The sequence below is a fragment of the Punica granatum genome, chromosome 1 (assembly GCF_007655135.1).
Source record: "Punica granatum isolate Tunisia-2019 chromosome 1, ASM765513v2, whole genome shotgun sequence".
Lineage (NCBI taxonomy): Eukaryota > Viridiplantae > Streptophyta > Magnoliopsida > Myrtales > Lythraceae > Punica > Punica granatum.
Genome location: NC_045127.1, coordinates 44,172,288 through 44,194,668, shown reverse-complemented (window position 1 = coordinate 44,194,668; position 22,381 = coordinate 44,172,288). Strand labels below are relative to the sequence as shown.

General features: G+C 39.0%; 2 protein-coding genes across 8 annotated transcripts; both read left to right on the top strand.

The window, feature by feature from the left end:
- Positions 1-2,384: 2,384 nt before the first annotated feature.
- LOC116212148 (U-box domain-containing protein 33-like) lies at positions 2,385-8,534 on the top strand. Of its 2 annotated transcripts, none has more exons than XM_031546729.1 (9): positions 2,385-2,729; positions 3,314-3,399; positions 3,778-3,899; positions 4,499-4,603; positions 4,963-5,203; positions 5,387-5,524; positions 5,795-6,316; positions 6,426-7,019; positions 7,766-8,534. In XM_031546729.1, the coding sequence occupies exons 1-9, from the start codon at positions 2,561-2,563 to the stop codon at positions 7,949-7,951; spliced, it is 2,163 nt and encodes a 720-aa protein (XP_031402589.1). In that variant the 5' UTR covers positions 2,385-2,560; the 3' UTR covers positions 7,952-8,534. The 2 variants fall into 2 exon arrangements, with proteins under 2 accessions (XP_031402589.1, XP_031402583.1); XM_031546723.1 differs by having other exon boundaries at positions 2,386-2,729; positions 6,426-7,139.
- An 812-nt stretch (positions 8,535-9,346) lies between these two features.
- Positions 9,347-22,136, top strand: LOC116192564 (U-box domain-containing protein 33-like). 6 transcript variants are annotated; one of them, XM_031521142.1, is made up of 9 exons: positions 9,347-9,849; positions 10,307-10,422; positions 10,659-10,780; positions 11,380-11,484; positions 11,844-12,084; positions 12,268-12,405; positions 12,676-13,197; positions 13,307-14,020; positions 14,646-15,414. In XM_031521142.1, the coding sequence occupies exons 1-9, from the start codon at positions 9,681-9,683 to the stop codon at positions 14,829-14,831; spliced, it is 2,313 nt and encodes a 770-aa protein (XP_031377002.1). In that variant the 5' UTR covers positions 9,347-9,680; the 3' UTR covers positions 14,832-15,414. The 6 variants fall into 6 exon arrangements, with proteins under 6 accessions (XP_031377002.1, XP_031377001.1, XP_031377004.1 ...); XM_031521141.1 differs by having other exon boundaries at positions 10,283-10,422; XM_031521144.1 differs by lacking the exons at positions 10,307-10,422; positions 10,659-10,780; positions 11,380-11,484; ... (3 more) ...; positions 13,307-14,020; positions 14,646-15,414 and adding exons at positions 17,313-17,398; positions 17,777-17,898; positions 18,499-18,603; ... (3 more) ...; positions 20,431-21,153; positions 21,505-22,136 and having other exon boundaries at positions 9,350-9,849.
- Positions 22,137-22,381: the final 245 nt, after the last annotated feature.

Genomic DNA, 22,381 nt, shown 5'->3' with positions numbered 1-22,381 from the left:
AGCTACAGATCTGATAACAATATTAGCACATCGTCAATTTTTCTATTAATTTTAACTGAAATTGCTGACGTGTACATGACAACATCATGTAACACACGATGATTGACCGAGTGGGTCTCATATTTTTTTAAAAAATAAAAATATTTTAAAAATTAAAAAATAACAAAAAGGAAAAAAAGGCCATAAGGCCGATTGTGAAGAAGATGAGAAGTGGTAGGCGGTGGGGCCTCGATGCCGACCCCCACCCCGCTAATTAGGGTCCTCTCTTCCTTACTTGCGGGCTTTTTTTTTCTTTTCTTTTTTGTTATATTTTTAAAATTTTCAGAATTTTTTTTAAATGTGAGACTCACTCGGTCAATTATCATATGCCATGTGACACTGTCATGTACATGTCAACAATTCCGGTTAAAACTAACAGAGATATTGGCAGTGTGCTAAAATTGTTATCAAATCGGTAATTTTTTATTTAATTGGTTAGAGAAAAAAGTTCATGCTCAAATTATTAAAATGTGAAAAACTTGAGATTGTTTTGGTTATTAGCCCTAATTTTTTATTATAGTTTGAAATTTTCGCTTTCGCGTTCATATCGTTCAGCTTGACACTACAGTTTGGCGGAGCAAAAGTCAAAGTCTAAAGTCATATATTTTGCAATGTATAGCTACATATATAAAGTTGTATCACAGGTTATTAAATAGGGGTAAACTAGTAAATATTTCTATTAAACAGTAGTAGAATAGTAAATGTATTAATAAATTAGTATGTTATATAGAAGTGGAATAATATTACTTATTATTGTAATTAAACAAATATAACCAAAAGAAACATTAAAGAAGAATTGTAATCACCTATTATTATTATTATTATTATTATATAAACATTTGGTATTTTATTATTAAATAAAAATATATAAATTTTAAAAGTTGAATTTCACCCAATTAAATAGGAGTAGAATCGTAAATGTCTCTATTAATTAAGGGTGGAATAATAAATGTTATAATAAATTAGTATGTTATATAGAAATTGAATAATATTACTTATTATTGTAATTGAAGAAAATTTATCAAAAGAAAATATTAAAAAAGAATTCTAATAACTTATTGTTACTCTATAAGCAATTGATATCTTATTATTAAATAAATATACATAATTTTAAAGAAATTAAAAATTATTAAACTTTACTTAATTAATTTTAATAATCATTATTAGCCTTATGAAAATTTAAATTAAGTAAATCTCTCATCAAAGTGATTAGTCATCTTATCTAAAGTCATTAAAATTTATAAAACTTAATATATGAAAAAAGAGTGAGAAAAAACAATTGCTAATACTTAATGTTAAAATTCTTATGATTATTAATCTTTCTTTCATTAACTAAAATTAGAAATTTTGTATTTTTTGGAATTTTTTTATAAATTAAATTGATAATTGAGATCATTTCTATGAAATATTTTACATGAATTATTTACTCATAGCTCATAAATTAATATTATCTCGCATGGGTATAAAATTTATCGTGTTAAAGTTTATATAGCATAAAAAGGTATGAATCAATATTAATAATTGTTTTAAAACCTAACATTTTATAATATATTTTCTTTAGAAAATCCGTACAAAGCATGAGTTCAACAGCCTGGTAAACTATAAAATTGTCAACTTAGAACATTTTAGATCATGATAGATTCATTAATATTAGTTACGTCTCAATTCGACTGGTGCTTCCTCGCGCTATATGTCGAAATAGAATCACCGAAAAATTTGTCAACTTTCTTTGTCTACCCTTCTTTACAAATATTATCTTCCCTCTTAGTATATTCATTTGCTTTTGCGTTAAAAAAAAAAAAAGGAAAGGAGAACAGAGTTGCTACATGGAAATTGAGATGGGCAAATTCTTAGGGACCGAATTTCAGAAACAATTGATTTTATAACATGATGTTTAATCAAGGGACTGTCGTAAATCTTTTATGATAACAATATTTATTTGATAGTTATAATTTTGTCTCACCATACACTTCCACCTAACTCGTTCAATATTTTGCAGGAAAAAAAAGAAGAGAGAGATTTGATCAAATTTTAACACACCCGTGCTATGTAAATTTAGGTCTTTGAAAACTTCCGGAGGGCACATTGAATGAAGTACCAAACATGAGCAACTGAAAGTAAGAGCATAGGAGGATTGTAATGTAAAGTGGGGCAGAGTTTTAAAATTTGAGGACCAGAATGAAATCGGATAAACGTCAGGGTGCCCAATTAAATTCCTCATTCTTTATGGGCCGACCGTTCCCATTCCTTTAGTATTTCGTTTGACCAGAGCCCGCGCGTCATATTCACTCGCGTGATGGCCATTGACTTCCCGAAGACTCGGTGAGTCCGGCAGACAGCTTCCCTCATAAGCTAAACCCGCTTTCCCCCGTACATGCAGACAAACGTCCCCATGAAAACGATCCTCTCAGCGCATCGCATTACCATGTATGATCGCACCTGTCTGGGCTGATCGCCGCTGCACTCCCGCGTAGGCCATTAGCTGCTCACTCTGCTTCTGCTCGATCGTCTTCCAGCGTCAATGGAGTCGAGAGATTCGTCGCCGCCCAGGTTGGTCAACGAGAGAGTGTACGTCGCCGTGGGGAGCGACGTCGAGGAGAGCAGGCTGACCCTCCAGTGGGCATTGAAGAACTTCGGAGGCGATTTCCGCATCATCCATGTCCGCTCCCCTTCCCCGGACACTCCTCGCTGTAAGTGTCGACGTCCTTGAAACACAAGTTAGAAGTTCCTTTTGCAGTATTTTCGTATGTTCGATTCGGGATGTCCGCGATTAGGTTGTGTCAATGGCCGGGAGATAAAAGGAATGTAAGATTTGACTATTGATGACTGGGAGAAGCCATTGATTATTAGCTAGATTAGCCAATAATGGGTTATCTCTCGCTCATCTGATACCATGGGAAAACTCATGGAGAAGCATGATTTGAGTTACTTCCGTATTGTTCAAATTGGAAGAACGAAGTGGGCGTATAGGATATGATGCAGGGCAGGTATAAGCTAGATGTGGATGACAGCATAATTCATATGCTCCAATGTTGTCGTAATCTTGCATGCTTGCATTTTAAATGTAAAATGCAGTTTATGCCTTTTCTATTGGTAGAACACGAGGTATATTATCAAATCTGGAATTTTTCGTCTAGCTGTATGAGTAACAGTGCATCTCATATATATATACCAACAGAATCTTGCATCTTTCTTGTTATAATGTAATGATACTGACTTACTCGTTGTTGCGATTGGTAAATTTATTCAGCAAGTGATTTGTTTTGTGATGCAGGGAGGTATCCTCTTACAGAGGACGGTGACAGTTGTGCCATGGAGGACGTCCTGGATGAATATATTCACATTTGTCACCAAGCAGAGGTTCATAATCTTGCCCATAAACTTAAAATTCAATGGAAAAGACAAACATGCATTTTAGTACAATCTTTCATGATGAAGGAAATAAGATACATGCAACATGTGGAGTAACTTTCGTGGTTTTGCCACAAGAAAAGGTCACAGAGTGCCAATTTCTTCTACTATACATAAAAAAGGCTGAATGTGAGGATTAGACATCAGATGTAAGAACTCAATTTTATAATATAGGATCATTTGACGACACACAAGGAACACTAGTCTTGCTCATGCAACTTTTTATCAGTCCTGTCCGACATCGAAGGGTGTGTAAGATGTTTTTTGAAGTTGGCCTGTCTCTGGAAAGCTTTGTTATATTTTTGCCATTGGTTAATCTTTCCGCAGGTGTCTGCGGAGGCACGATGGATTGAGATGAGTGACATTGGAAAAGGGATCGTGGAACTCATTGAGCAGCACGCTGTTGAAAAGCTTGTAATGGGAGGTGCAGCAGATGAGCACTACACTGAGTAAGATTATACCCATCCTCGTGTTAGGATAAAGTTTGGAGGGTTTGGACTCCCTGTAGCTGATGGCAAAGGTCGGAAAAGCCGACAATCGGTAACAACCTAAGGATTGCCGTTAAAGAAAACTTTGTCCTTCAGGATTTTTATTGTTTAAATTCTAGGCAGAGGCATTGTGGAGTCTTCTTGATGTGGGGAAGTACGTATCAATCACATGAATGCTGCATGGCTTGATGGACATGGACTATTCTGGTATCTTGTTGATAAACTAGAGGCACTGTATAAAGAAGCTGTTGAGTCTCTCCTTTTTATGTCACTACTATATATCTAGTCTTTAAGTGTTAAAAAATGTTTATGTATTGTAGTATACAAAATTAATTCTGAATTGCAATTATGTTAAATTTATAAGTGGTATAGCTTTTGAGTTTGGTTGTTGGTATGGCAAAAGAAGAAACCTTTTGTTCTAAAATCGGCAATTTCGAAGATTACTAGAATATTGAACTATCCGTAAATGACGCATGGCATCTTAATTTTACAACTTAAATTTATCTGTAGGTTGGATCTTACTCGACATGAATCTGCTTTTCTTGTTATGACCTTTGCAGGGGAATGACGGGACTTAAATCTTCAAAAGCCAAGTTTGTAGACCAACACGCTCATCCTTCCTGTAATATTTGGTTTATCTGCAATGGACACCGAATTTACTTTAGGTATGCAAAAATATTATTATAATTAAGATTTACAAGGTATACATGTATAAAATGTCCATAAGCAAAGAATATTTTGATATCTTGACATTTTGGTCCATTTCCTCGGACCTTGGCATGCGTTTGGCTAAGCTTCGATGTGCTGTTGGACTGGTGTCTCTGATGTCATTTTATTCCTTTCTAATTGTATAAGCTTTTAGTTCTCTACGATCTTGTAGAGGCTGAAGTTTCCGTTTTGTCTTTGTATGCTACCTCATTTAAAAACATCACTCTAGATAGACATTTGCTTGAATGTAATTATTGATTTTGTGATGCTGGGAGTGAGTAGATCATCAGCTGATTGGCTTTGGATATTGTTCTAGGGAGGGTGATCTTAGCACCATAGATATGGATATCACATCGTCCAGGCAGCCAGCAAGATCTGGAACAGTACAGTCATACCCAAGGAGTCTGGTAGCTTCAGCTCATTCGGTGTCCTCCTCTAGTGAAATAGAAGATGATCTATGTTTGATTCGGTATAAGAGAGGTGAGGGAAGTTCACATCCATCAACCTCAAATCCAATATGTTCATATGAGGAGGATCGCCAGCCTGCTCTGCTTCTGGTACTGCAAAGTTTCAATTCTTTACTTTTCTGGAACATGTGAGAATCTGAAATTTAGTTTGGACATGCTCATGATAACGTGAAGTATTACTATTATAACAAGTCAACTGATTTTATATTAGAAGCCAATAACTCTCGATTAAAAGTACTCTCAGAGTTGATTTAATTTTATAGTACTTCACAGGAAGGAAATGGTAATGGTGATCTCTATGAACAACTCGAAAGAGCAATGATGGAGGTTGTAAATGCAAAACGAGAGGCGTTTGAAGAGTTACTTCGTCGACAAAAAGCTGAAAAGAATGCCATTGAAGCTAGTCGCAGAGTACGTACTTATGTTCTCCCTTCACTTATTAAGTTTCGAGCAGTTTCTAGATGAAATTGATGGTGAAGATTGTGCAATGTTGCTGTTAATATGCATGACCAAATTATCTGAACATGTATTCATCAATCAGGTATATATTCTCTTGAGCATTATGCACCACATAGTAAACTCGTGATATTCTAAGGAATGGCTTGCAATGCTATTATACAACTTGTAAAACCAAACCCTTTTGCTATTTTGCGACGTCCGAACTAGTTAACTGATATGCAGGCTACAGTGCTTGAGAAATTATATTGTGATGAGCTGCGACAAAAGAAGGAACTCCAGGAAGCATTAGCAAAAGAAAAGGAGAGTTTTGAAACTTTCAAGAATCAACAAACAGAAGAGCGCTCTGCTTCCAGCAATTGTAGAACGATATTAGAGGGTCAAATTGCAACTACCAATCATATGATGCAAGAGTTGCAAGACAAGATTGCCTCTACTGAGGAGCTGTTGGAGGTATGCAAGAAAGAGCGGGAAGAGTTGCAGGTGTGCCTTGAGAATGCACTCAAAGTAAATGAGGAGCTGTTGACCAGTCAACACAGAGAAGCCCCAACATCTCACAGACAACAAGGTCTCATGGAGTTCTCTTTCTCGGAAATTCAGGAAGCGACTGATAATTTTGATCCATCCTTGAAGCTCGAGGAGGGGGACTATGGCAGCATTTATAGGGGTGTCCTTCGCCACACTCCAGTGACAATAAAGATGCTGCACCCTGATAGTTCCCAGGGACCATCACGGTATCATCCGGAGGTAAAGTTATTTATCTGTTATGTAAGTTGGGCATATTAGTTCCTCATCAGTTTGTAGAAATATTGCAGTGGTGAAAGCTCGGCTTAATAACATTATCTATCTTTTTCAGGTTGAAGTTGTGAGTAAGTTGAGGCACCCAAACTTGGTTGCGCTTGTTGGAGTCTGTCCTGATGCTTGGGCTCTCATCTATGAGCATCTACCAAATGGTAGCCTCGAAGACCGACTTCACAGTGAAAACAACTCTGCACCTCTATCATGGCAAAACCGTTTACGTATCTCTACTGAGATATGTTCAGCACTCATTTTCCTCCACTCCTGCTACCCTGATAGGATAGTACATGGTGATTTGAAACCCAAAAATATTCTTCTTGATGCTAACTTAGTCAGCAAGCTGAAGGACCTCCGCATTCAAGACCAAAATCCAAGCCGCACATCCTCAGAGAATGTAAACAACTCATCAGGGGAATTTTCTGTTGAGTCAGATGTTTACTCATATGGAATCATTCTCTTACAACTACTGACTGGGAGATCAGACCCAGACTTAGCAGCAGAGCTACATAATGCTCTTAATGAAGGGAATATAAATGACATGTTGGACCAAACAGCAGGCGACTGGCCTTTTCTGGAAACCACTCAATTGGCTCACTTGGCGTTGAGTTGTTGTGAGATGGATCGTGACAACCGACCAGACCTCAAGTCAGAGGTTTGGACTGTATTGGAATCAATAAGAGCCTGTTGTGAAGTCCCTGCCACCTCTCCGAGTCATAGTGATCCCAATGAAACTACCGAAACCCCATCGTATCTTATTTGCCCCATCTCTCAGGCAAATCTAAATTTTCTTTCCAACTCTTCTTTGATTTTGGAAATAGTTTTCACTCATCGGATCTGTTTTCTCAAATTATTTCCCCCCTTTTGTTTTACTAAAAGCCTCTTGTTTATTGGAAAATGACTTTGGCTAACGAAAAACCATCTTATAATTTCTGAAGAATATTTTATGGCTCCTCAAGTCGTTTTCGTAACAAAGTTTAACTCAACTCAATTCAACTCCACTTATCTTCAATTTAACATCACAATCATTACTTTTTTTTATTTTTTAAATATTTTTAACCATTCAATTCAATTTTTAATATTAAATTCTCTCAACTATTCATTACTTTTTCACAATTCAACAATACAATCATTACTTAATCATTATTTTCTCTCAATTATTTATTACTTTTTCACACTTTTTTTCATAATTTAACAATATAATCATTACAAACCAATTAAAACCAAAATTCAACTCAACTCAACTCTCAATCCAAACACACTCTTAATCAGTGGAAATTTTTTGACATATTTTTCGAGCTGCCTACGGCACATACAGGAAAAGGTTTTGCTGATTTACCAGTTGTTCTGCTCAACATCCGGAATTTCTGCTACTTTAAGTTGTTATCCTGTCACTTGCAGGAAATTATGGAAGATCCTCATGTGGCGGCAGATGGTTTTACTTATGAAGAATCCGCAATTAGTGGATGGATAAACGGTGGGCACGATACTTCGCCCATGACGAACCTTCAGCTTCCGAATGGCCACCTCATCCCGAATCGGACTCTCCGAACAGCCATTCAAGAATGGTTGCAAAACCATCAATGATTAATTTATTATTCTTCCGCATGCCATCTCTGGGCCTTTAACACCCAGGTATGGCAGCCCGCTTCAGGGATATTTTGGATGATCGTTTCCGACTCCTGAGGCCCACATCTAGGGGCTATCTTCCCTGTTCTTTCGGAGCTTGAAGCTGCTTGCCCCGTATACCTCCGTATCGCCGTCTGCAGTAGCGTAGGTATGTAAATAATAGCCGTGACTGGATATTTACTCTGATGCTTATCGAATGCCATGGATTGGGCTGATGGCGTTGTTGAGTTTCCACAAGGTTTAGCGTGTTTCACGGTTGCCGCTTTCTTTATGTTTGGTCTATTGGAATATGAGCATTAGTATAGAGTGCAGTGGGTGGAATGGAAAGATATTTGAATTGGAACTGTGAAGCTCGTTAAGATGTTGATATGTAAATAATATTGTGTAAACTTCCGAGTTGCAAGCCCATCGTTGGTGTCTCCTAAGGCTCTCGTGGTGGAGATATAGCCATTGCTGTCACCTGATCGACCACAATCCTGTCTGAGGCCCGCTCGATGTTTGGCAGCAAACTCTGGCCTAATATTTTTCACATCGTTTGAGACGTCGAGAAGTTGCTATGAAGTTTCATCAAATCAAGATCTCTGCATTTACATGCTTTTGATTAATTCAGGCTCCATGGATACTGGTTGAGCGTTACATATTAATTTTTTTTAAAAAAAGCTTCGCATCGGAAAGTTAATAAGAAAACTAATCTAAGAAAATTTTACAACTCAATTCCTCGAAGTGTCTTTCGTTTTTTCGGAATCACAGGATTTAGTCGAGTTTAGTCAAGTGAAATAACTTATTAGCCAAAAAAAAAAAACAGAGAGTATTCTGAGAATATATTCCGAGGCCCAACTTCTTTGTTCTGTTGGGGTACTGGAATCGTTTTTTTTTTTTCCCCCAAAGCAATGAGTTGATTTTTAAAAGAAATCCCCTTAAGTTTTCTCTCTTTCTCAATTTACTCTTTATGGTTTTCTGCTCTCATTTTTGTCAGAGTTTGCAATTTTCACTTTTCGCCTTATGTCATTCAGCTCATCACTGCACTTGAATTTAAACAAAAAACAATGTTCTATCTAGGAATTTCTTTAAAGTTGTACTATTTCTCATAGTTTCTTCTTTTTGTAATTTTTATGGTTAATAATAAAAAAATACTAAACTTTTCACATTTTAACGATTTTAGCACGAATATTTTTTTTTAATAAATTAAATCACAAACTATCGATTTGATAACAATGTCAATTTCTCAATTAATTTTAACTGGAATGTTAACGTATACATGACGGTATCAAGTAGTGTATGGTGATTGGCCGAGTAATTTTTATATTTTTTTAAAAAATTTGAAAATTAAAAAATAACGAAAAAAGCAAAAAAAAGGGTCGTAAGGCCGATTGTGAAGAGGAGGAGAGGCGGCCGGTGGTGGGGGCCTCGACGCCGCCCCCCACCCCCCCAATGGGGTCCGCGCGTCAATTTCACTCGCGCCATGGCCATTGACTTCCCGACGACTCGTTGGGCCTGGCAGACAGCTTCCCTCAGAAGCTAAACCCGCTTTACCCCGTACATGCAGACAAAAGTACCCATGAAAACGATCCTCTCAGCACATCGCATTCCCGTGTATGATTGCACCCGTCTGGGCTGATCGCCGCTGCACTCCCGCGTAGGCCATTAGCTGCTCACTCTGCTTCTGCTCGATTGTCTTCCAGCGTCAATGGAGTCGAGAGATTCGTCGCCGCCCAGGTTAGTCAACGAGAGAGTGTACGTCGCCGTGGGGAGCGACGTCGAGGAGAGCAGGCTGACCCTCCAGTGGGCGTTGGAGAACTTCGGAGCCGATTTCGGCATCATCCATGTCCGCTCCCCTTCCCCGGACACTCCTCGCTGTAAGTGTCGACGTCCATGAAACACAAGTTAGAAGTTCCTTTTGTAAGCCAATAATGGGTTATCTCTCGCTCATCTGATACCATGGGGATACGCATGGAGAAGCATGATTTGAGTTACTTCCGTATTGCTCAAAATGGAAGAACGAAGTGGGCGTATTGGATATGATGCAGGGCAGGTATAAGCTAGATGTGTATGACAGCATAATTCATGTGCTCCAATGTTGTCGTAATCTTGCATGCTTGCAGTTTAAATGTAAAATGCAGTTTATGCCTTTTCTATTGATAGAACGCGAGGCATATTATCAAAGCTGGAATTTTTCGTCTAGCTGTATGAGTAACAGTACATCTCATATATATACCGCCAGAATCTTTCATCTTTCAAGTTATAATGTAATGATACTGACTTACTCGTTGTTGCGATTGGTATACTCAGCTAGCGATTTGTATGGTGATGCAGCGAGGTATCCTCTTACAGAGGGCGGTGACATTTGTGCCATGGAGGACGTCCTGGCTGAATATATTCGCATTTGTCAACATGCAGCGGTGACTTTTCTGGTTTTGCCGCAAGAAAAGGTCACGGAGTGCCAATTTCTTCTACTATACTAAAAAAAGGCTGAATGTGAGGATTAGATATCAGAACTCGATTTTATAATATAGATCATTTGACGACACACAAGGAACACTAGTCTTGCTCATGCAACTTTTTATCAGTCCTGTCCGACATCGAAGGGTGTGTAAGATGTTTTTTGAAGTTGGCCTGTCTCTGGAAAGCTTTGTTATATTTTTGCCATTGGTTAATCTTTCCGCAGGTGTCTGCGGAGGCACGATGGATTGAGATGAGTGACATTGGAAAAGGGATCGTGGAACTCATTGAGCAGCACGCTGTTGAAAAGCTTGTAATGGGAGGTGCAGCAGATGAGCACTACACTGAGTAAGATTATACCCATCCTCGTGTTAGGATAAAGTTTGGAGGGTTTGGACTCCCTGTAGCTGATGGCAAAGGTCGGAAAAGCCGACAATCGGTAACAACCTAAGGATTGCCGTTAAAGAAAACTTTGTCCTTCAGGATTTTTATTGTTTAAATTCTAGGCAGAGGCATTGTGGAGTCTTCTTGATGTGGGGAAGTACGTATCAATCACATGAATGCTGCATGGCTTGATGGACTTGGACTATTCTGGTATCTTGTTGATAAACTAGAGGCACTGTATAAAGAAGCTGTTGAGTCTCTCCTTTTTATGTCACTACTATATATCTAGTCTTTAAGTGTTAAAAAATGTTTATGTATTGTAGTATACAAAATTAATTCTGAATTGCAATTATGTTAAATTTATAAGTGGTATAGCTTTTGAGTTTGGTTGTTGGTATGGCAAAAGAAGAAACCTTTTGTTCTAAAATCGGCAATTTCGAAGATTACTAGAATATTGAACTATCCGTAAATGACGCATGGCATCTTAATTTTACAACTTAAATTTATCTGTAGGTTGGATCTTACTCGACATGAATCTGCTTTTCTTGTTATGACCTTTGCAGGGGAATGACGGGACTTAAATCTTCAAAAGCCAAGTTTGTAGACCAACACGCTCATCCTTCCTGTAATATTTGGTTTATCTGCAATGGACACCGAATTTACTTTAGGTATGCAAAAATATTATTATAATTAAGATTTACAAGGTATACATGTATAAAATGTCCATAAGCAAAGAATATTTTGATATCTTGACATTTTGGTCCATTTCCTCGGACCTTGGCATGCGTTTGGCTAAGCTTCGATGTGCTGTTGGACTGGTGTCTCTGATGTCATTTTATTCCTTTCTAATTGTATAAGCTTTTAGTTCTCTACGATCTTGTAGAGGCTGAAGTTTCCGTTTTGTCTTTGTATGCTACCTCATTTAAAAACATCACTCTAGATAGACATTTGCTTGAATGTAATTATTGATTTTGTGATGCTGGGAGTGAGTAGATCATCAGCTGATTGGCTTTGGATATTGTTCTAGGGAGGGTGATCTTAGCACCATAGATATGGATATCACATCGTCCAGGCAGCCAGCAAGATCTGGAACAGTACAGTCATACCCAAGGAGTCTGGTAGCTTCAGCTCATTCGGTGTCCTCCTCTAGTGAAATAGAAGATGATCTATGTTTGATTCGGTATAAGAGAGGTGAGGGAAGTTCACATCCATCAACCTCAAATCCAATATGTTCATATGAGGAGGATCGCCAGCCTGCTCTGCTTCTGGTACTGCAAAGTTTCAATTCTTTACTTTTCTGGAACATGTGAGAATCTGAAATTTAGTTTGGACATGCTCATGATAACGTGAAGTATTACTATTATAACAAGTCAACTGATTTTATATTAGAAGCAAATAACTCTCGATTAAAAGTACTCTCAGAGTTGATTTAATTTTATAGTACTTCACAGGAAGGAAATGGTAATGGTGATCTCTATGAACAACTCGAAAGAGCAATGATGGAGGTTGTAAATGCAAAACGAGAGGCGTTTGAAGAGTTACTTCGTCGACAAAAAGCTGAAAAGAATGCCATTGAAGCTAGTCGCAGAGTACGTACTTATGTTCTCCCTTCACTTATTAAGTTTCGAGCAGTTTCTAGATGAAATTGATGGTGAAGATTGTGCAATGTTGCTGTTAATATGCATGACCAAATTATCTGAACATGTATTCATCAATCAGGTATATATTCTCTTGAGCATTATGCACCACATAGTAAACTCGTGATATTCTAAGGAATGGCTTGCAATGCTATTATACAACTTGTAAAACCAAACCCTTTTGCTATTTTGCGACGTCCGAACTAGTTAACTGATATGCAGGCTACAGTGCTTGAGAAATTATATTGTGATGATCTGCGACAAAAGAAGGAACTCCAGGAAGCATTAGCAAAAGAAAAGGAGAGTTTTGAAACTTTCAAGAATCAACAAACAGAAGAGCGCTCTGCTTCCAGCAATTGTAGAACGATATTAGAGGGTCAAATTGCAACTACCAATCATATGATGCAAGAGTTGCAAGACAAGATTGCCTCTACTGAGGAGCTGTTGGAGGTATGCAAGAAAGAGCGGGAAGAGTTGCAGGTGTGCCTTGAGAATGCACTCAAAGTAAATGAGGAGCTGTTGACCAGTCAACACAGAGAAGCCCCAACATCTCACAGACAACAAGGTCTCATGGAGTTCTCTTTCTCGGAAATTCAGGAAGCGACTGATAATTTTGATCCATCCTTGAAGCTCGAGGAGGGGGACTATGGCAGCATTTATAGGGGTGTCCTTCGCCACACTCCAGTGACAATAAAGATGCTGCACCCTGATAGTTCCCAGGGACCATCACGGTATCATCCGGAGGTAAAGTTATTTATCTGTTATGTAAGTTGGGCATATTAGTTCCTCATCAGTTTGTAGAAATATTGCAGTGGTGAAAGCTCGGCTTAATAACATTATCTATCTTTTTCAGGATGAAGTTGTGAGTAAGTTGAGGCACCCAAACTTGGTTGCGCTTGTTGGAGTCTGTCCTGATGCTTGGGCTCTCATCTATGAGCATCTACCAAATGGTAGCCTCGAAGACCGACTTCACAGTGAAAACAACTCTGCACCTCTATCATGGCAAAACCGTTTACGTATCTCTACTGAGATATGTTCAGCACTCATTTTCCTCCACTCCTGCTACCCTGATAGGATAGTACATGGTGATTTGAAACCCAAAAATATTCTTCTTGATGCTAACTTAGTCAGCAAGCTGAAGGACCTCCGCATTCAAGACCAAAATCCAAGCCGCACATCCTCAGAGAATGTAAACAACTCATCAGGGGAATTTTCTGTTGAGTCAGATGTTTACTCATATGGAATCATTCTCTTACAACTACTGACTGGGAGATCAGACCCAGACTTAGCAGCAGAGCTACATAATGCTCTTAATGAAGGGAATATAAATGACATGTTGGACCAAACAGCAGGCGACTGGCCTTTTCTGGAAACCACTCAATTGGCTCACTTGGCGTTGAGTTGTTGTGAGATGGATCGTGACAACCGACCAGACCTCAAGTCAGAGGTTTGGACTGTATTGGAATCAATAAGAGCCTGTTGTGAAATCCCTGCCACCTCTCCTAGTCATAGTGATCCCAATGAAACTACCGAACCCCCATCGTATCTTATTTGCCCCATCTATAAGGTAAATCTAGATTTTCTTTCCAACTCTTCTTTGATTTTGGAAATAGTTTTCACTCATCGGATCTGTTTTCTCAAATTATTTCCCCCCTTTTGTTTTACTAAAAGCCTCTTGTTTATTGGAAAATGACTTTGGCTAACGAAAAACCATCTTATAATTTCTGAAGAATATTTTATGGCTCCTCAAGTCGTTTTCGTAACAAAGTTTAACTCAACTCAATTCAACTCCACTTATCTTCAATTTAACATCACAATCATTACTTTTTTTATTTTTTAAATATTTTTAACCATTCAATTCAATTTTTAATATTAAATTCTCTCAACTATTCATTACTTTTTCACAATTTAACAATACAATCATTACTTAATCATTATTTTCTCTCAATTATTTATTACTTTTTCACACTTTTTTTCATAATTTAACAATATAATCATTACAAACCAATTAAAACCAAAATTCAACTCAACTCAACTCTCAATCCAAACACACTCTTAATCAGTGGAAATTTTTTGACATATTTTTCGAGCTGCCTACGGCACATACAGGAAAAGGTTTTGCTGATTTACCAGTTGTTCTGCTCAACATCCGGAATTTCTGCTACTTTAAGTTGTTATCCTGTCACTTGCAGGAAATTATGGAAGATCCTCATGTGGCGGCAGATGGTTTTACTTATGAAGAATCCGCAATTAGTGGATGGATAAACGGTGGGCACGATACTTCGCCCATGACAAACCTTCAGCTTCCGAATGGCCACCTCATCCCGAATCGGACTCTCCGAACAGCCATTCAAGAATGGTTGCAAAACCATCAATGATTAATTTATTATTCTTCCGCATGCCATCTCTGGGCCTTTAACACCCAGGTATGGCAGCCCGCTTCAGGGATATTTTGGATGATCGTTTCCGACTCCTGAGGCCCACATCTAGGGGCTATCTTCCCTGTTCTTTCGGAGCTTGAAGCTGCTTGCCCCGTATACCTCCGTATCGCCGTCTGCAGTAGCGTAGGTATGTAAATAATAGCCGTGACTGGATATTTACTCTGATGCTTATCGAATGCCATGGATTGGGCTGATGGCGTTGTTGAGTTTCCACAAGGTTTAGCGTGTTTCACGGTTGCCGCTTTCTTTATGTTTGGTCTATTGGAATATGAGCATTAGTATAGAGTGCAGTGGGTGGAATGGAAAGATATTTGAATTGGAACTGTGAAGCTCGTTAAGATGTTGATATGTAAATAATATTGTGTAAACTTCCGAGTTGCAAGCCCATCGTTGGTGTCTCCTAAGGCTCTCGTGGTGGAGATATAGCCATTGCTGTCACCTGATCGACCACAATCCTGTCTGAGGCCCGCTCGATGTTTGGCAGCAAACTCTGGCCTAATATTTTTCACATCGTTTGAGACGTCGAGAAGTTGCTATGAAGTTTCATCAAATCAAGATCTCTGCATTTACATGCTTTTGATTAATTCAGGCTCCATGGATACTGGTTGAGCGTTACATATTAATTTTTTTTAAAAAAAGCTTCGCCTCGGAAAGTTAATAAGAAAACTAATCTAAGAAAATTTTACAACTCAATTCCTCGAAGTGCCTTTCGTTTTTTCGGAATCACAGGATTTAGTCGAGTTTAGTCAAGTGAAATAACTTATTAGCCAAAAAAAAAAACAGAGAGTATTCTGAGAATATATTCCGAGGCCCAACTTCTTTGTTCTGTTGGGGTACTGGAATCGTTTTTTTTTTTTCCCCCAAAGCAATGAGTTGATTTTTAAAAGAAATCCCCTTAAGTTTTCTCTCTTTCTCAATTTACTCTTTATGGTTTTCTGCTCTCATTTTTGTCAGAGTTTGCAATTTTCACTTTTCGCCTTATGTCATTCAGCTCATCACTGCACTTGAATTTAAACAAAAAACAATGTTCTATCTAGGAATTTCTTTAAAGTTGTACTATTTCTCATAGTTTCTTCTTTTTGTAATTTTTATGGTTAATAATAAAAAAATACTAAACTTTTCACATTTTAACGATTTTAGCACGAATATTTTTTTTTAATAAATTAAATCACAAACTATCGATTTGATAACAATGTCAATTTCTCAATTAATTTTAACTGGAATGTTAACGTATACATGACGGTATCAAGTAGTGTATGGTGATTGGCCGAGTAATTTTTATATTTTTTTAAAAAATTTGAAAATTAAAAAATAACGAAAAAAGCAAAAAAAAGGGTCGTAAGGCCGATTGTGAAGAGGAGGAGAGGCGGCCGGTGGTGGGGGCCTCGACGCCGCCCCCCACCCCCCCAATGGGGTCCGCGCGTCAATTTCACTCGCGCCATGGCCATTGACTTCCCGACGACTCGTTGGGCCTGGCAGACAGCTTCCCTCAGAAGCTAAACCCGCTTTACCCCGTACATGCAGACAAAAGTACCCATGAAAACGATCCTCTCAGCACATCGCATTCCCGTGTATGATTGCACCCGTCTGGGCTGATCGCCGCTGCACTCCCGCGTAGGCCATTAGCTGCTCACTCTGCTTCTGCTCGATTGTCTTCCAGCGTCAATGGAGTCGAGAGATTCGTCGCCGCCCAGGTTGGTCAACGAGAGAGTGTACGTCGCCGTGGGGAGCGACGTCGAGGAGAGCAGGCTGACCCTCCAGTGGGCATTGAAGAACTTCGGAGGCGATTTCCGCATCATCCATGTCCGCTCCCCTTCCCCGGACACTCCTCGCTGTAAGTGTCGACGTCCTTGAAACACAAGTTAGAAGTTCCTTTTGCAGTATTTTCGTATGTTCGATTCGGGATGTCCGCGATTTGGTTGTGTCAATGGCCGGGAGATAAAAGGAATGTAAGATTTGACTATTGATGACTGGGAGAAGCCATTGATTATTAGCTAGATTAGCCAATAATGGGTTATCTCTCGCTCATCTGATACCATGGGAAAACTCATGGAGAAGCATGATTTGAGTTACTTCCGTATTGTTCAAATTGGAAGAACGAAGTGGGCGTATAGGATATGATGCAGGGCAGGTATAAGCTAGATGTGGATGACAGCATAATTCATATGCTCCAATGTTGTCGTAATCTTGCATGCTTGCATTTTAAATGTAAAATGCAGTTTATGCCTTTTCTATTGGTAGAACACGAGGTATATTATCAAATCTGGAATTTTTCGTCTAGCTGTATGAGTAACAGTGCATCTCATATATATATACCAACAGAATCTTGCATCTTTCTTGTTATAATGTAATGATACTGACTTACTCGTTGTTGCGATTGGTAAATTTATTCAGCAAGTGATTTGTTTTGTGATGCAGGGAGGTATCCTCTTACAGAGGACGGTGACAGTTGTGCCATGGAGGACGTCCTGGATGAATATATTCACATTTGTCACCAAGCAGAGGTTCATAATCTTGCCCATAAACTTAAAATTCAATGGAAAAGACAAACATGCATTTTAGTACAATCTTTCATGATGAAGGAAAGAAGATACATGCAACATGTGGAGTAACTTTCGTGGTTTTGCCACAAGAAAAGGTCACAGAGTGCCAATTTCTTCTACTATACATAAAAAAGGCTGAATGTGAGGATTAGACATCAGATGTAAGAACTCAATTTTATAATATAGGATCATTTGACGACACACAAGGAACACTAGTCTTGCTCATGCAACTTTTTATCAGTCCTGTCCGACATCGAAGGGTGTGTAAGATGTTTTTTGAAGTTGGCCTGTCTTTGGAAAGCTTTGTTATATTTTTGCCATTGGTTAATCTTTCCGCAGGTGTCTGCGGAGGCACGATGGATTGAGATGAGTGACATTGGAAAAGGGATCGTGGAACTCATTGAGCAGCACGCTGTTGAAAAGCTTGTAATGGGAGGTGCAGCAGATGAGCACTACACTGAGTAAGATTATACCCATCCTCGTGTTAGGATAAAGTTTGGAGGGTTTGGACTCCCTGTAGCTGATGGCAAAGGTCGGAAAAGCCGACAATTGGTAACAACTTAAGGATTGCCGTTAAAGAAAACTTTGTCCTTCAGGATTTTTATTGCTTAAATTCTAGGCAGAGGCCTTGTGGAGTCTTATTGATGTGGGGAAGTACTTATCAATTACATGAATGCCACATGGCTCGATGGACTTGGACTGTTCTGGTATCTTGTTGATAAACTAGAGGCACTGTATAAAGAAGCTGTTGAGTCTCTCCTTTTTATGTCACTACTATATATCTAATCTTTAAGTGTTAAATAATGTTTATGTATTGTAGTATGCAAAATTAATTCTGAATGTGCAATTATGTTAAATCAATAAGTGGTATAGCTTTTGAGTTTGGTTGTTGGTATGGCAAAAGAAGAAACCTTTTGTTCTAAAATTGGCAATTTCAAAGATTACAAGAATGTTGAACTATCCGTAAATGACGCATGGCATCTTAATTTTACAACTTAGATTTATCTGTAGGTTGGATCTTACTCGACATGAATCTGCTTTTCTTGTTATGACCTTTGCAGGGGAATGACGGGACTTAAATCTTCAAAAGCCAAGTATGTAGACCAACACGCTCATCCTTCCTGTAATATTTGGTTTATCTGCAATGGACACCGAATTTACTTTAGGTATGCAAAAATATTATTATAATTAAGATTTATAAGGTATACATGTATAAAATGTCCATAAGCAAAGAATATTTTGATATCTTGACATTTTGGCCCATTTCCTCTGACCTTGGCATGCGTTTGGCTAAGCTTTGATATGCTGTTGGACTGGTGTCTCTGATGTCATTATTTTCCTTTCTAATTGTATAAGCTTTTAGTTCTCTACGATCTTGTAGAGGCTGAAGTTTCCGTTTTGTCTTTGTAGACCACCTCATTTAAAAACCTCTCTCTAGATAGACATTTGCTTGAATGTAATCATTGATTTTGTGACGCTGGGAGTGAGTAGATCATCAGCTGATTGGCTTTGGATATTTTTCTAGGGAGGGTGATCTTAGCACCATAGATATGGATAGCACATCGTCCAGGCAGCCAGCAAGATCTGGAACAGTACAGTCATACCCAAGGAATCTGGTAGCTTCAGCTCATTCGGTGTCCTCCTCTAGTGAAATAGAAGATGTGCTATGTTTGATTCCGTATAAGAGAGGTGAGGGGAGTTCACATCCATCAACATCAGATCCAACATGTTCATATGAGGAGGATGGCCAGCCTGCTCTGCTTCTGGTACTGCAAAGTTTCAATTCTTTACTTTTCTGGAACATGTGAGAATCTGAAATTTAGTTTGGACATGCTCATGATAACGTGAAGTATTAGTACAATTATAACAAGTCAACTGATTTTATATTAGAAGCAAATAACTCTCGATTAAAAGTACTCTCAGAGTTAATTTAATTTTATAGTGCTTCACAGGAAGGAAATGGTAATGATGATCTCTATGAACAACTCGAAAGAGCAATGATGGAGGCTGCAAATGCAAAACGAGAGGCGTTTGAAGAGTTACTTCGTCGACAAAAAGCTGAAAAGAATGCCATCGAAGTTAGTCGCAGAGTACGTACTTATGTTCTCCCTTCACTAATTAAGTTTGGAGCAATTTCTAGATAAAATTGATGGTGAAGATTGTGCAATGTTGCTGTTAATATGATTGACGAAATTATCTGAATATGTATTCATCAGTCAGGTATCATATTCTCTTTAGCAGTATGCGCCACCTAGTAAACTTGTGATATTCTAAGGAATGGCTTGCAATGCTAATATACAACTTGTAAAACCAGACCCTTTTGCTATTTTGCAATGTCCGAACTAGTTAACTGATATGCAGGCTAAAGTGCTTGAGAAATTATATTGTGATGAGCTGCGACAAAGGAAGGAACTCCAGGAAGCATTAGCAAAAGAAAAGGAGAGTTTTGAAACTTTCAAGAATCAGCAAACAGAAGAGCGCTCTGCTTCCAGCAATTGTAGAACAATATTAGAGGGTCAAATTGCAACTACCAATCACACGACGCAAGAGTTGCAAGACAAGATTGCCTTTACTGAGGAGCTGTTGGAGGTATGCAAGAAAGAGCAGGAAGAGTTGCAGGTGTGCCTTGAGAATGCACTCAAAGTAAATGAGGAGCTGTTGACCAGTCAAGGCGGAGAAGCCTCAACATCTCAGAGACAACAAGGTCTCTTGGAGTTCTCTTTCTCGGAAATTCAGGAAGCAACTAATAATTTTGATCCATCCTCGAAGCTCGAGGAGGCCGAATATGGCAGCATTTATAGGGGTGTCCTTCGCCACACTCCAGTGACAATAAAGATGCTGCACCCTGATAGTTACCTGGGACCATCACAATATCATCCGGAGGTAAAGTTAATTTATCTGTTATGTAAGTTGGGCATATTAGTTCCTCATCAGTTTGTAGAAATATTGCAGTGGTGAAAGCTCGGCTTAATAACATTATCTATCTTTTTCAGGTTGAAGTTATGAGTAAGTTGAGGCACCCAAACTTGGTTGCGCTTATTGGGGTCTGTCCTGATGCTTGGGCTCTCATCTATGAGCATCTACCAAATGGTAGCCTCGAAGACCGACTTCGCAGTGAAAACAACTTTGCACCTCTGTCATGGCAAAACCGTTTACGTATCTCTACCGAGATATGTTCAGCACTCATTTTCCTCCACTCCTGCAATCCTGATAGGATAGTACATGGTGATTTGAAACCCAAAAATATTCTTCTCGATGCTAACTTAGTCAGCAAGCTGAAGGACCTCCGCATTCAAGACCAAAATCCAAGCCGCACATCCTCGGAGAATGGAAACAACTCATCAGGGGAATTTTCTGTTGAGTCAGATGTTTACTCATTGGGAATCATTCTCTTACAACTACTGACTGGGAGATCAGCCCCAGACTTAGCAGCAGAACTACATGATGTTCTTTATGCTCTTTATGACGGGAATATAAATGACATGTTGGACGAAACAGCAGGCGACTGGCCTTTTCTGGAAACCACTCAATTGGCTCGCTTGGCGTTGAGTTGTTGTGAGATGGATCGTAACAACCAACCAGACCTCATCGCAGAGGTTTGGACTGTATTGGAATCAATAAGAGCCTGTTGTGAAGTCCCTACCACCTCTCCTAGTCAAAGTGATCCCAATGAAACTACCGAAACCCCATCGTATCTTATTTGCCCCATCTATCAGGTAAATCTAAATTTTCTTTCCAACTCTTCTTTGATTTTGGAAATAGTTTTCGCTCGTAGGATCTGTTTTCTCAAATTATTTCCCCCCTTTCGTTTTACTAAAAGCCTCTTGGTTATTGGAAAATGATTTTGGCTAACAAAAAAACCATCTTATAATTTCTGAAGAATATTTTATGGCTCCTCAAGTCGTTTTCTGGAGTTCAAGTACGAGCCTTAATCAGTGGAAATTTTTTAACATATTTTTCGAGCTGCCTTTGGCACATACAGGAAAAGGTTTTGCTGATTTACCAGTTCTTCTTCTGCTCAACATTCGGAATTCTGTTGCATTAAGTTGTTATCCTGTTACTCGCAGGAAATTATGGAAGATCCTCATGTGGCCGCAGATGGTTTTACTTATGAAGCATCCGCAATTAGGGGATGGTTAAACGGTGGGCACGATACTTCGCCCATGACGAACCTTCAGCTTCCGAATGGCCGCCTCATCCCGAATCGGACTCTCCGAACAGCCATTCAAGAATGGTTGCAAAACCATCAATGATTAATTTATTATTCTTCCGCATGCCATCTCTGGACCTTTAACACCCAGATATGGCAGCCCGCTTCAGAGATATTTTGGATGATCCGTTCCAACTCCCGAGGTCCACATCTAGAGGTTATCTTCCCTGTTCTTTCGGAGCTTGAAGCTGCATGGCCCGTATACCTCCGTATCGCTGTCTGTAGTAGTGCAGGTATGTAAATAATAGCCTTGACTGGATATTTACTCTGATGCTTATCGAATGTCGTGGATTGGACTGATGGCAATGTTGAGTTTCCACGAGGTGTAGCATGTTTCATGGTCTGCTTTCTTTATGTTTGGTCTATTGGAATATAAGCATCAGTATTGAGTGCAGTGGGTGGAATCGAAAAATATTTGAATTGGAACTGTGAAGCTCGTTAAGATGTTGATATGTAAATAATATTTTGTAAACTTCCAAGTTGCAAGCCCATCGTTGGTGTCTCCTAAGGCTCTTGTGGTCGAGATCTGGCCATTGCTGTCACCTGATCGACCACGATCCTGTCTGAGGCCCTCTCAATGTTTACCGGCAAACTCTGGCCTAATATTTTTCACATCGGTTGAGACAGAGAGAAGTTACTATGAAGTTTCGTCAAATCAAGATCTCTCCACTAATACTTGTTGAGCGTTGCGTATTAGGGGGGGGGGGGGGGGGGGGAAAGAAGCTTCGCATCGG